This window comes from Psittacula echo, assembly GCF_963264785.1.
Source record: "Psittacula echo genome assembly, chromosome: 4".
NCBI classification, from domain to species: domain Eukaryota; kingdom Metazoa; phylum Chordata; class Aves; order Psittaciformes; family Psittacidae; genus Psittacula; species Psittacula echo.
This window is the reverse complement of record NC_137738.1, coordinates 35,501,588-35,516,516: the sequence shown is the minus strand read 5'-3', so window position 1 is coordinate 35,516,516 and position 14,929 is coordinate 35,501,588. Positions and strand designations below refer to the sequence as shown.

At 45.0% G+C, this 14,929-nt stretch overlaps 1 protein-coding gene across 1 annotated transcript in view; it reads left to right on the top strand.

Moving 5' to 3' along the window:
- Positions 1–1,027, top strand: part of PACRG (parkin coregulated) — a gene marked incomplete at its 3' end in the record, with an annotated part of 237,180 nt that extends 236,153 nt beyond the window's left edge. Inside the window, exon 5 of the mRNA XM_080617016.1 lies at positions 867–1,027. Coding sequence (XP_080473142.1) covers positions 867–1,027 — 161 coding nt within the window. The remainder of the gene's footprint in view (positions 1–866) is intronic.
- Positions 1,028–14,929: the final 13,902 nt, after the last annotated feature.

Here is a 14,929-nt window from a genome sequence, read left to right as displayed (position 1 = left end):
TTTTTTTATATATATAAGTCTTGGAATGCATTAAGATAGTTTTCATATTGTTTCACCAAAATGAAATGTATTTTCCTCCTTTAAATCTCTCAGCATCATTGCAGGTGAAGTTATTTTTTATTCTTGTATTTTTTTGTGGTCACAGTTTGTCATCACAGCTGATGTTTTTAAAGAATTATGCTCTGTATGTACAAATGTGTGTCACCCTTGCTACTCCATGTTAAAGAAAGCAGCAGAAAATGTTACTGCATCTGGGGGCTGCAATAATTTGTCCTTTTGACACTGACTTAATTTTACACATTTTTCAGGGAACAGAAATGGAATGTGTGCCATCTCAAATTCCAATATCTCTTTTAGGCCACATGACATCCTCTCGATCAAAAAAAAAGTGTGTGAATATGATGTCTGACATGGAACAATCCCAAAGCAATACCTATTTAAGATTTCAAACCATAACAAGTCTAGCTTAAGTCACATTTCGTAGATAAGCGTTTATGCATCTGGCACTGGAATTTTGTCCTAAATAAGCAATGTTAAAAATAAAGACATAATGGTCTTGAGAGATTAACAGTGTAAAAGACTCCATCTTCACATTATAGAAAGATGTGTTTTCTTTATTTTTATTCAGATTTTTGCTTAGATACTGAAGTAATGCACACATAAAAAAAATTTGAAGGCATACAGAGTTGGAGCCTGAGCAGAACCTTAAAGAGATATCACAACCATCCTGTTTTCAAATTCAGCTCTGTTTCATGTCATAGAGCAAAGTTTCTAATAAGGGCACAGTGACAATTTCCTATGTCATTACTCCAAAGCATAACAGTAAATTTAATATAATTCTTGTTTTTTTCTGTTTTATTAACCAGTTAATTCAGGTGATGGGATAGAATACAGCCAGCAGAAGCGTGAAAACATTGGAGATCTGATTCAAGAGACACTGGAAGCCTTTGAACGCTGCGGTGGAGAAAACGCATTTATAAACATTAAATACATGATCCCTACTTACCAGTCGTGCATATTAAACTGAGCTGCATCAAATGGGATGATTCCATTTGTGTTCTAAAAAAACTGTGTCTGACTCTCTATGGCATCTTGTTAGTCATGCTTTTTTCTCTACAGCTGCTAAAATAGTGGCTTCTGGGGCATTAAAGTGTTAGCACTATTGTGAACAAGGCTTTCCAATAGATAAATAGTGCCTGTTCCTCTGATTACAATGGTGTACTGTGCTTGTTTGTTCCCTGAAAGAATTGCTCCCTTATAACACAGCTGACTCGAGCAGGAATCGGAGTTAAACCTTCACTTGTATAGACAATAAAACTATAATTTTCATACGCGATTCAGCAATTGCTGTTCTGTGTCCGCTTGCCCTGAGGGTGATGTCAGAGGCTATAACAAGAAGAGTTTCTGCTGACTGCTTAATAGGTGTTTGTCATAGAAGAGAAACACCAGTTCAGCAATGCCTCTCTAGCAGCTGTGGCGAATAATGTGCACTGACATCATACAATAAAACTGTTGAATGTATATAGCAATTACAGTGGAAAAATATATATGGTCCATTATAAAGCACTGTCATTAAATTAATCAATGTTTCTTATACACTCCTCATCTCAGCTTCCAGGTGTTTATCTTTTCATAGAACTTCGGTTCGTCCTGGCAAATATCAGGCACAACTATAGTTTTGAAGACAAGAAGCCCAGAAAGAACTTCAATAAATCAGAAGAAGATACAGAGTACATAATGTATCAGTCCCTACCAACACTGTTCATCTGGGTAAACACAGACTATACACATATATTTTTAAAGGGCACCGGGTATTTTTTGTAACTGCAAGGTTGCTATTGCTTCTCTGTTGTTATTATTATGGTATATATGTGTACAATCAATGTACAAACTGTTGTTACAGAAATCCTTACAATTTCCTACTCAGTTTCTCTCTGCATAACCACCACATGGAACTGATGTAATTATGGATTAAAGCAAGGCTATTGAGATTCACTTTATTGCTTTTAAAGCATTTCTATGGAATAAACCTACAAAAAATAAACCAAGTTTTACAATTCTCAAGGACAACTATTTAAAAATACCGAGTCAGCTCAAAGCAGGAGATAGGAGCTTTGTCTAAAAAGCCTGAGATTCTTAAAAGTACAGACTTTGGGCTCATTTTGCTTTTATTCTGGTTTCTGGAAGCAATTAAAATATATGCAAGTTGCACTTTCAAGTGATTCTCTGTAACTGTTAGAGCTTGAAATGCACTCTTCGGTGTTAGACTCATGAGCCTTTTCCAAGTGCTTTTCCACATCCATATTCACACCCTAAAAGTCTTGCCTGTGTGAGAGACACAGCCCCTACAATGCTGTGTGTTCTCTTGAGTGCATACGGGAAGCGTGGGGAGCACCTTCCCACCTGCTGATACGTTGAGCTGGATCTGTTGTTAGACTCACATTAGACTTGCCTTTTTCTGTCCTGGGGGATCTTCAGCCTGCGGATTTTTTTATTATTATTATTTCTTCTCTTTCGTGTAATTGGGACAAAAAAAAAAAAAACCCAAACAAAAAAACCCCAAAAATTAAGGGGAAGAACTTTCCTCCTCCCACCTCTTTGAAGAAATGCAGCATCAAGTGATGTCACTGGCCACAAGTGCACACCAGTCCTTGGTTTAGGCATGGCTGCTGCAAGTGTGCCCTTTTCCCAGGCTTTCTAATTGTTTTTTGGTTCTTTCTGAGTGTTCTTTCACACATCATCAGGGCTTCCCTCGAGTCCCTAGAGCTTAGGCAGTGTCTATGACTAACACACACCTGGATGGAAGAGCACATCCAATACGCTGCCTCACATTTAGGGTATCTGTAAATCTTTCACCTCCCAGGCAGAAAGGAAGGTGAAGCTTGGCTGTAGGCCCATGTCTGGGAAAACTCAAGAGCTTTGTCTTCAAACCTTGCTGCACAGAGTCCAGCAGAATACGCAGGGAGGCTAAGACCACATCTGGTCACAGCCACGCTGGCACTAACAGCACAAACTTTGCTTACAGTTTCTCCCCATTTCCCCTCGACAGATCCCTGTTCTGCATTGTCCCTGGCACCAGTGAGCCATAATTTTTCATTTACTGGCAACTATGGGTTTGGTTACTGTGGTATTGCAGGTTTCCCAGGAGTACAGAGTGTGCTGGAGGACTGCTGCTTGGAGTGAGCCTTGTTATTCAGCTCGGAAACAAATGAAGCCCTTCATAAAAGGAAAAATCCCAGGCCACCTTTCACAACTTAGCTATTTGTATTCTGTCCCTAAAAGAAAGCCCAGTACACTCTTTGCCTGAGATCAAAAAAAGTCCTCAATAGCTGGCTTCAGCTCCCTCGCCACCGGGCTCCAGCCACAGAGCTGCTTGCAGAAAGGACAGTGCGGGAAAGGGCTCTTGTTCCTGGGATTTCCCCATCCTGTCAACCCTCTGCATCCCAACAACACTGCCAAGGATGAGATGAAGTTGCAGGCTTCTCACTAGCTTTGTAACTCTATTCCCTGACTCACTCTTTTTGCATCCCCTGCCTTTCAGCTCAACTAGGACAAGACTACAGACTGACAAACAGACATCATAGAGAATGGGTACTTCGTGCAGCTGCAGGCTTGTCCAGACCTGATCCCTTCAGCCCTGTGCTCGCTCTTGAAGATTTCTTTCACAAGATGTTGTTTCAACAAGGGACGACCTTATTGCAAACCATAACAGCAATAGAGGTTATGCCCATTCACATCAGGAAAAATATGTTTTACAGCTAAGTACTTTTGCTTGCATATTCAGGATGGGAACATTAGCCTCTATCATACTATTTTTCCTTGCCTGGACTGTTGCTTTAAAAGTGAAAATTCTCCAATAACCTTATTAGTTCTAGGAGCTGGACTGATATAAAGAAGCATGATAAAAACCACAGGCTGGTAATTTAGGAACACTGAGAATAAAACTATTTTAAGATGTCATTTTACCAAGCCAAACTGTAGGTCCACCAACCTTGACAGTGTCCCTTTAAGCATGATCAGCAGCATATTTATAGGCAATTACAGCACAGCTCAGAGCACTTTATAAAGCACAAGATCAAGGACCTGGGTGCTTAAGCATATGAGTAATACTATGTCATTCAATACACTGCTTAGCTATTTTACTATGCTCAAAAAACAGAATTGTGGTTAAAAGATAGTAACTGCCTCTCTTTTCACTAGATGGTATAATTGTGGTCACTGACACTAGGGGCAAGCCAATCAACAGTTTCTAATTGCAATCAATTAAAAGGCACTCTAGGCCAGCTGTTTCGAGGGATATAAATTAAGCATAGTGCCAGTAAGTGTAACTTGGCTTTACAGAATTGATGTGATCTGTGCTTTACTTGTAGGTCTTTTGTGGCTTTCTAGTGACTGTAAGGTAAGGAGTGTCAGTAAAGAAATCTGTGTCATAGGTGCTGGCTGTATGAAACTAAGTGTTTGAGATGTCTCTAGTTTATCTTGATAAACACATTAGACAGGCTGCCTGGTAGTTGTTTAGCTTGAAGAATAGAAAGCATATGCTAACATTAGGGGGAGAAGAAAAAGACTACCTGTGGCTGTCTTCATAATCATCAAAACAGGAATAAAGCAGATCTTTTTAATGATTCTTCCTCAAAGCTGTGAAAGGGAACTCCGTATCAAGTGTTACTGTTTTGGGAATTCTGGCACTTGTAGGTGTTGGTGGACGCTACAAAGCTGTCTCTGTGCAAGCTGTTGAGCCACTGACTGGTACGATTTATCTATGTGAAGATGAACAGGGATGGAAGTGACTGCAACTCCTGCCCAACTTGGGCCAGGAGGCTCCTTTGGAAGGGCTGAGCCTGGCAGAGGATGGGGCAAGCTGCTGCCAGAACTGGCAGTGGGGAGCTGGAGCCAGGCTTCTCGCTGGTAGCTTTCCAGTGTTTCAAAGAGATGGAGCTGACAAAAGGAGTTTGAAAAGGGCCTCCCGGGAGTCAAAAACAAAAGGGTTATGGGAAGCTGTAAGTAGGAGAAAAGGTAGGGGACCCTGGCTGGGGGGGGGGGGGGTGCGGGGAGGTGTAAGCCTCAGCCAAGCAGGGCGATAAAAAAAGCACTATGTGCTTCCCTAATCCTGTCTGGAGACCCTCTGACTTCCAGAAAAGCATTCTCCAGTCTGAGGGGCTCTGCAGGCAGTGGGGCAGTTCACATTTTTCCACTCATCTGTAACATCCTGTGTTTTCTGCTTTAAATAAAAGCAGTGATGTTTGCGGGAACTCTGGACAAAGCCTGTCTGCTTGCAACCGCTCCGAGCTGCTTTGTGCCTCCTGGAGACCGGGAGAGGAAGGTTCATGCCCTGGCAGGACAAGAAGTTCCCTGCACCAGCCCCATAATCCTTCCGGCGCTGGCGGGGAGGGAAGGGGAGTGTGTGTGGTGGGGCATATCTTAGCTGGGCTTGTTTTTAGCCTAGCGAATACAGCCTGGTTATGTCTGTGGGGCTCCTTGCTGAGAGCTCTCCCGTGCTCAGGTCAGCGTGTCCAGAGGGAGGAGTGGGCCGCCCAGCCCCTCTGAGGGAGCGGGTGCCCTCCAGCATAGTCTCTGGTGAGGTGGGTGGAAGTCTGTCTGAGCTGAGGGGGACTATCTGCAGCCTCGGGGAGGAGAGGGAATGTTTGTAGCGAAGCTGGGGTCAGCTGTGTGCCGAGTGTCCCTTTTGTGATGACAGTTTGAGTGCTTATTACCCACATCAATAAGTGCTTAAATTTTACCAACCCTTGGCAGTGAGTCAGGCAGCAACGAACCGCGCAGCCCTTGCAAGCCACCAGTTCATCAGCCCCTGTGCTCTCCCCATGATGAGGGCTGTGGCTACCCCGGGACAGTGCAGTGTCAGCTGGAGCCACGGTGCCCAGCACAGGCAGTAGCACTGCTGCCCTCTCTGTGCTTCCCATTAGCAGCAGAAGCCCCTAATCTCTGTCACCCTGCTGTGTCACTTGCCAGCTGAGTCCATGCCCTGGGTCCCCTTCCTCTGGCAGAAAGGGAGGGCGGCTTAGGTATTCTGCTAACAGAGCCCCTCACATGGAGCAGAAGCCTCAAGCTACAGAAGAAGAGGCACCCTCATGGGGAAGGAAGTGCAGGGCCCAGCTGTACTGGTGGGGCCGGAGACCTTTTGGAACTGCACCCTCTCTGACAGTGCCGTGGGCACCCGTGTGCACAGGAGCCCTCTGCAGCTCTGCATCTGCTGTGGCCTGCTGACCCTGGCTGCTGAGAGTGTGGGGTGAGAGGGGGTGAAATGGGAACTAATAGTGGTGCTTTACAAATGCTGAAAGAGAAGTTAAATCACAGCCTCTGTTCTGTGCCTTAGCAAGGGTTGGTTAAATGCATTGAGGTAACAGGAAGAAAGGAGCCATCTAAACAGAGAATCGTAGTTTTGGGTGTTGGTATGCCTGTTTTGAGAAATGAGTATGGCATACCCTTAGTCTACTGAAAGATCTCAGCAATCCAAACTTCCTGTGTTTGTCTGCATCACCATAATGTTAAATAAAATCAGAAGCTAAGGCTGTTGGAGGACAGAAAGGGAGCAGTTACATATTATCCTGTTGCTGCAACCTCCTCTGTGCTGTGGCACAGTGGCAGCATGTTGGTCTTGGGTCTCATCTCTGTACCTCTTCCACTTCTGTGATTGTATGAGATATAATTTGGTAGAGATGAGTTGACACCACTGTACTTAATGTGATTGTGGATTAATGCATGGGTGCTTTCAGTAGCATATCATAGAACCACAGGATGGTTTGGGTTGAAAGGGACCTTAAAGCCCTGTCCAACCTGGCCTTGAACACTGCCAGGAATGGGGCAGCCACAACTTCTCTGGGCAACCTGTGCCAGTGCCTCACCACCCTTACAGGGAACAATTTCTTCCTAATCTAAATCTAATCTAAATCTACCCTTTTTGAGTTTAAAGCCATTCCCCCTTGTCCTGTCACTACATGCCCTTGTAAAAAGTTTTTTCTCCAGATTTCTTGCAGGCCCCCTTTAGGCACTGGATGACTGTTGCAAAGTCTCACTGGAGCCTTCTCTTCTCCAGGCTGAACAAGCCCAGCTCTCTCAGCCTGTCTTCATAGGCAAAGTGCTCCAGCCCTCGGATCATCTTCATGGCCTTCTCTGGACTCACTTGAGTAGGTCCATGTCCTGCTTGTGTCAAGGGCCCCAAAGCTGAATACAGTACTGCAGGTGGGATCCCCTGAGGATGGAGTAAAGGGGGAGAATCACTTCCCTTGACCTGCTGGGCACGCTCCTTTTGATGCAGCCCAAGATACAACTGGCTTTCTGGACTGTGAGTGCACACTGCCGGCTCATGTAGATATGTTGCAGCCACTAGTATCATAACCACTGTAGGTCTGCGCTCTCTGTGGAGTCATGCTGACCTTGCATGAAATCATATTACTCTCTGGTATGGGTAAAATGATTAAAGAAAATGTGGACAAACTCTTCATTAAAAAAGAAAAATCATCATGAAACTGGAAGAGGTCTCCTAATCGCAAGCACATCTTGTCAGCCAGGTGTGCAACAATGTTGGATGCTGAGGCCTATGGGTATAGGGGTATAAGCCAGGCAAAATGACTGACATAAAGCGGCTAACTCATGTTGCACGCTACTGCATTAATTGGTGAGCAGAAAGGGGGTGGAAGTGTTGGCTTTAAAGTGTGATCCATCCAACTCTGTATCAGGTTTCAATTTGTTTTTTGCGTGTAATTCCTGAGCAATTACCGAAAAGCAGCTCATCTTGCCTAACTCCAGCCCCAAAAGCAGGGAACGATATCCTTCCATCTTGTGCATTAGTTGCATTACTTTATTTTTGTGTTCATGCTTCCAGCTTCTCCCAGGTCCCTGTAGTGCTGTATTGAGCTGGAAGAGGCACTGAGAGACTGGGGTGGGTAGAGGGGCAGCTGATGAGAAAAGACAAGGAGGGACCAGCTATTCCGGCAAAGGCTTGTCCCTGGCAGTTTGTTTTGGGAAATTTGTGTCTCTTTCACCCTGGGCATAGCTTAGGGAGAACATTTCTGGAATAAGTCCTCATTTCTCTTTGTGCATAATGCTGTGGTGTATGGGAGAGAAATAGCAGCTCTTTTGCAGGTGGTGAATGGCAGTGAGAGCAAATGGCAGGAAGCTCTTGGCTCTGAGTGCTGAGAGGCTGTGCTAGTCCAGCCTTTTGGGCCCTTGCAGCAGTGCGTCCCAAACCCCTGTTTCTCTGGGCCACCCTTTGTTTCCCCCAGATACTACCTGGGTGCTTTCTGTGGCTAGTATTTTCTGGTGTTTCTTTGGTAGAGCCTTTCTTAGCTCTGTTCATTGTGAAGGCCCCAGAGATGTGACATGGGGCAGCCTGGTACTTTCACCCCTCGCTTCCTACATGACTTCTAAGGTGTGCTTGGAGCTGCTGATGCTGGTGGTGAGGAGAGTGCATTTTCTGCCGCTGTCTTCTCAAGCTGCTGCTGTCTGTTCCCCAGCCTGTCCTTCCCCAGCCGTGTCCTTGGTGAACTGGATGTTGTCACTGTCATAGCTAGAAAATCATCAGCCGTTGTAGAGCTGAGCCTGGCTCCTCCTGGCCAGCAGTGCAACCTGCTGAACCTCTTTGCCCCTTTCCTCCCCAGGGGCTGATGCAGCCGCTGTTGATGGTGTTGCCCTAGGGCTGAAGTAAGCCAGTTCCCAGGGGGAGGCAAGAGACCCTGAGGTGGGTAGTCTGCATTCCTCCCCCCTCTTTAGAAAGCAACTATATTCTTCCTGAGGGGAAAATATAATAGTACCTAGTAAAAACAGTGCTTTATGTGCACTACTCGAAGTCCAAAGATAAAACCCAGATCTCTTCAAATGGTCTGGGTGTGGGGAAGGGGAATGCTTGAAGCCCCACACTTCACAGTGTGAATTATTCCTCAGCTGTTCACTGGAAGAATTCCATGCCTGAAAGTTTTTATTAACACTGAATCATTTATGTCTGTTACAAAGGAAGAAATTGCTACTGCACTGCTTCAAGAATCAAAGTAAAGGGAACATCTGCTCTAAACTTCTTGCATCCGATTATTGCTTGCTATGCGTTATTACTTACAGGAGTAATGTGACTAAATTAAAGCTTTTTTCCTTGTGCCTGCTGTTATGCATCGCTTTGGCATAAAATGTGTGGCTTGCTTAAAATCAACCTACAGCTAAAACTATGTCCACATAGAGCTGAGCCCACGTGTACTTTGATGCAATTAAGGGCACAATTGAAGCATTCTGAAAGATTGCCTTTAAAAGGCCTTTTGTTCACTCCCCCATAGGGGCTTGGGTGTACAAGCATGTGAAAATGCAACATTAAGGAAAAAAACCCTCTGTGAAGGATTCTGTAGTTGTGGAGCAAGGTTTTCTGCAGCTCAGCAGCTGTGTGTATCCAAAGGCAGGGGAATGACTTGCACAGGGAGGGTGATGATAGTTTTGATTGGAATCCCCCGCATCACAAGAATGTTCCTAATGAGGGAGGAAAAACCCACCAGAAACATTCCAGGGCTGTGAACCTGCAAGCTGTGCTGAAACCATTGTCCGAGCTGCTCTGCAAAGAGCAGCAAATCCAGCTACTTCTGCAGGAGGCAGGGAGAGTTAGGGGTTATTTTTCCTCTTTCCTCCTTTCTGAAGCGCTTGTGGTCTTACCAACAAGCTGAACTGACTGAAAGAACTATCTGGAAAATAAAGCTCTTGAACTTGCATGCCCAGAAACCTACTGGCATCATGTGCATAGCAGAGGCCACGTATCTTGTGAAATACCACAACGTTTCAGAGGAGGTTTAAGAGCTCCAATTGAATAAAGCTTTCTCTGTGAAATATCTATATGAATCTACAAAGCAGTTAAACCCTCCTTGGGAAAAAAAATGTGTACATCTCTTGTGCTGCAGTGGCAGCGGTGTAGGTACCACTGGGGCCTTGTTAATAAGGCTTTTTCCTTATCAGTAGAAGGAAAAAATAAATCCTCATCACAGAAAAGAAATCTAAACTACTAAATTCTGACCCATTTGCTTTTAAACCCTACCTCTCTATGTATGAAACGCCTATATAACAGTGCTCTGGCCTTCTTTAAGAAATGGATCCTGCTACTTAAAGCCAGCAATGACAATAACAGGGCCTAAATTAACTCGATAAGACCTTTTTCTATCAATAATTTTATGACTGACATAGTGCAGGATTGGGTTTTGTGTTCTGTGTTATAGCAGCTTTTAATTATAAGGCAATTTAGTACTAAAACTGGGCAGTTGGAAATCCTGCACTGTTCCTTCATCCATACTGTAATGGTTGGGTTTTCTCCTTAAAGAAAGAAAAATCATATTCCTGTTTTCAGTGGGATTTTTTTAAAGCTTTTGTTCCTCAAGCATTTTTCAGCTCCCCAAGAAGATGGCTGCATCGCCTCTGCTCAGCAGCTTCCCCTCATACCCACAAATATTTCCAGCTTTTTATTACCAGCGTGTAGTGTTGCACTCACTGTCTCTTCATGTCACCGATATTGTCATAATTACATTTGGAGAATGGAGATGGATGGTGTGTTGAGTGTGTGTTTGGCTTCCCCACAGCCCTCACTCATGGCTGTTTTCTGTAACTTGATCAATAGAAGGCAGTTGTACAAACAGTAGTTTTTAATATCCAATTTTTGGTTTCAAGTTTCTCATGAAAATTTAAATGTCTTTCTTGTATTATACAGTGCGGTTTCATTTGCTTTGCCTGAGACACGCATCTCATGAAGTTGTCTCCCTCTCCCTCTTGTGAAACCACGGGGCTGAGCCTCCTGGGCTTCCTGGTCCATGCAGACACAGGCACTCGCCATCCCAAGGGCTTGGAGAAATGACTGCTTTCGTAAATGTTCCTGAATAAACCTCAAAGGGTGGATGTTGCCTCTGAGGTGCAGAGATGTCTGGAAAATTGGCTGGAGGTTGGCTGAAATGAGCTGCACCCTGGCCCCAACCTGGGGCTGGTCGTGTGAACCAAACTGGGAGATGCCTTCAAACCTGTGGTCTCCCAGGAGGTCAGGAAAAGGACCCTTCCCAGGCTTCTTAGTTTAGTGGCCACCTCACACAGCTGTGCATGGTCCTGGAGGTGGTCAGGTGCTGCTGAGCCCAGTCCTGCAGCACCAACCAACCTGCTCCTGGCAACAGGAGATGCTTGATGTGCCCAGTGTGCACAGAGCTGCCAAAGTCTTTGTGCATCCGCTTCCTTCCTGCCATGACAGATGGTGGCTGCAGCTGGCAATTGGCATCAGCCAGGCTTGGTGGCTGGGAGGAGGAGTCAGAGGCTAGGGCAAGGGTTTGAACATGAGATACCTTTTCAAGGGAGATGTCTCTGCTGCTTCTCTCTACCGGCTTTGCTCCAGGCAAGAACAGGAGCAACATACATGCTGCAAATACAAGGAGACTGGGAAAGAGCTGTGAGCACTCACTTCTGATGCTTGCAGAAGCCCACTTTCCTTTGTGCTCCTTGTTGGACATGGTGGACCACTGCAGAGCCCTCTTCCCAGGGGTCAGCAGTGCCCTAGGGACAGCTGGAACCCGAAATGCTGCCGTGCGGTCAGGAAGTGTTGCTATTTCTGCTTTTAGCTGAGCAAACTGAAGTCGCACAGAAAACATGTTAGAGCAGAGGGTGAAACCCAGTCACTTGCACTAACAACTGCTGATGCTGTTCTGGTGCCAGACCTCTCCACCTTGCTGCTTGGTCTCAATGAGAGTGAAATGGGGAAGTAATGCCATGTGACTGCTCTGGTTTCAGTTCAGCATGTGCAGAAATGGCTGTAGCTGCACTGAGCAGCTAAATACTGCCTGTTTTAGCCTTCAGATTGGCCTTAATGAAGTCAAAGGGACTGTTAGCATGAAAAATGAGAGCAGGAATTGGCCCTGGCCTTGCCTTACACTTACATTGTTGCTGTGTGGTAGGTTGCAGGTTTTTATTCCTCGGTGATTTTTCTTCTACCCCAAGCAGTACTTCAGAAGAACCGTATTTAAGTTTAACCATATCTCCATCTTACAGCTGTGGGGTCATTTCAGCTGATCTCTGTGTCGCTTTGGTGTGCGCAGTTTTAATCTGTTTTACTCATTAGCTCTTAACCTGCAATTTACCATCGAGATGACTTTCTACAGAGAATGTCAGGAGGCTGGAGGGCTCAGTCTCTTGTGTCATGTTGTGATTTGGTGTAAGTATATAAAATGTATAAAATAAAAGTATAAATATATAACTAAATATGAATATAAAATGAACACAAATATGTAGATATATATTAAAATATATAAAATAGCATGCACCTTGCTTCAAAGACTGGCCAAGGTTAAAATCAGTGATGTGATCTATTTGTTTAGGAATCTATACAAAACTGCTGCTATCAGACAATAGTAAGAATTGTGAAATTTGCTATGAAAGACTTTTTTTTTAAAGTGAACTTTATGCCTCTTCACCAATTTCAGTAAATTCACAATAAAAGTGCAATAAACCCAATGCCATAAAAGCACATACAGAGGGTTTGCATTACAGGCTTTGCAGCTGCCTGACTTTCCTGCTGTATGTGGTACCCAGCCTGGAAAAACCCATCTCACCTGCAGCACATGATGCCCAAGCACACGATGCCCAAGCACACCTTGTCATGGGCTGTCCCCCCCGATGCTGTGCTTCTGGGAGGGAGGAAAATAACCACAGAAAACAGGGATGGCTGATGCCCAAAGGCACCTGCGAAGGGAGTGGGGCAGCGGCTGCACCCCTTGAGGACAGGAAGGGATCAGCCTGCTTCACAGGTAAACATGGGATTTGTGACCAAAACTAAACTGGGGGGAGAAGGAACAACACACCAAACGTGTGATAGCAGCTGCTCGTTCTGGAATAAGGGATAGCCTCTAAACTTGAATTTAACAGGGAAACATTAAACTGTATGTTTATGCCTTACTCATTTTTCTCCTATGAAACCCAATTCAAATAGCAGAAATGGGAAGGAATAAACCCCAGATAAATTAAGGCTGAACCAAGCTGAAAATAACTCGCCTGTTAGACCGACTAACCTTGTGTCTGCAATAGTGGGAATGCTGTGGGATGCCTCAGTGAGGGCGGGGAGGTGTGATCAGGTAGGGTGATGGCAGGGACCACTGCAGCAGCTCACATTTCTCCTAGAGCAAACTTGTGTCTGCACCTACCCAGGTGGCACAACTGCTTCTTCCAAAACTTGCTGGCTACAAAAGCACTGTGTCTCCTGCAGCCCCAGCTGGAAGGGTTCCCTCTCTTGAACAGGATTAACAGGTCAAACCCCGAATTTTAAATCCCATACAGGAACCCAGATGTGGCTGCTCACAGGCTTTGCCTGCTGAGCTGAGAGCTAGCATGTTTCAGGGTGGGATGTGCTGGAGAGTTGTGCCATATGGATGTGGACATGCTGCTGCAGAGCAAATGAGAGTTCAGCCTGTGGTGTAAGCCCTGCTGAAATATTTGTCCTTATGGCCAGAGGCTGGGTCCTGGGCTATTTTCTATGTGTTTTGTCCCCGGCTTCTCTTCCAGGAAAACAAAATCTAGCATTGAAAGCAAAAGGCAGAGCTCTTTTCTTTTGTCGACCCTGTCTTGCTTTCTGCACTGCCTCACTAAACGTGATTTATAGCTGAGTACAGAAGAGCAGAACCAGCCTTCCCAGTTGGTCACAGTAATTTTTTTAGCTCAGTCCTATTTATATTTATATGGGATAATATGTTATCATCCTTGAGCTGTGTTCTTGAGCTGGATGATGATCTACTGCTTCTGTCTGAGTCAATTACAGCAGCCTTTTGGACACCAAATGAGAAACAGCAGTAAGTATGCTGAGGAGGTGGCTGGTTTGCAAATCCTGTATGTTGGGCTTTGTCTCCCCACCTGGTGGCCTGTTTGGGGCCTGGGCGGAAAGTCCTCCTATGGACAACTCCATCGTGCCAAAAGAGAAATACACAACTGCTGTTTCAAGGGATGGATCTGAGCTGACCTGCAGCTGGGCAAAAATGTCCAGACAGATTATGCCTCAGTGAATGTCAGGCTGGATAGAGGCAGCAGAAATAAATTGCTGTCCCGGCAAGTGCTACTTGGATCTATCCACCTGGTCCCAGCCTCTGTGGTGTTCAGCTCAGCGCACCAGCGTGTGCTCAGAAATGCCTCCGCACGGGGACAGAGTCCACTGCAAGCAGGCAAAATGGAGCTGAGCTCCACTGAAACGAAAGAAAGAGCTGAAGAGGCAACATGAGCATAGGAGGAAACACTCAACATCAAAGGGCTGAAGGATTGAGAGGTTTTGCTCTGTTAAGAGGAAGGTGAAAACAGCTAATGACAAAAGCAAATGTTCCGGGAGCAGAGAGAAGAGACCAGTTGTGTATGGGAGGAGAGAGGCAGCAGAGAAAAGAAGGTTAAGGCAAGGAAGATTGATGGTGAGAAAGAAGGAGGAAGATGCAAATTAACTAAAGAGCAACGAAAAGTATGTATCTCTGTGGTACGGGGACAGGAGGAGGCAAAACTCTTGTTGGCCTTTCTCTGCTCTAACAGGAGGATGTGGCTGCTAGATCAGCATCCTTATAGCTGCCCACTCACTCCTCCAGGAGGTACCAATCCTGAGCTGGTAGTGTGGGACACCACGGTGCTGAAAAGGCATTAAGTGGATAAAATTGTGATACAAGACAAATAGATACTTATCCCTGTGTAGGAAAGAGAATACTGCTTAAATATTTAATAATGTTTTGGTTTACAATAGTTTAATGGTGTTAAAGCATCTAATACATGCTCACAAAAAAAAAAAAATCAGCATTTTGAAGCTATAAATTATTCTGGCTGATTTTTTTCCCTTCTCTAGGTAAAAGTAATCATTTGACAACAGGCGCTCTCAAACAATTCAGCCCATGATAGTCTCATTACAAGCTAACATATTCTCTCACATGTCTGAACTAAACCACTGAGAAAGTAATAA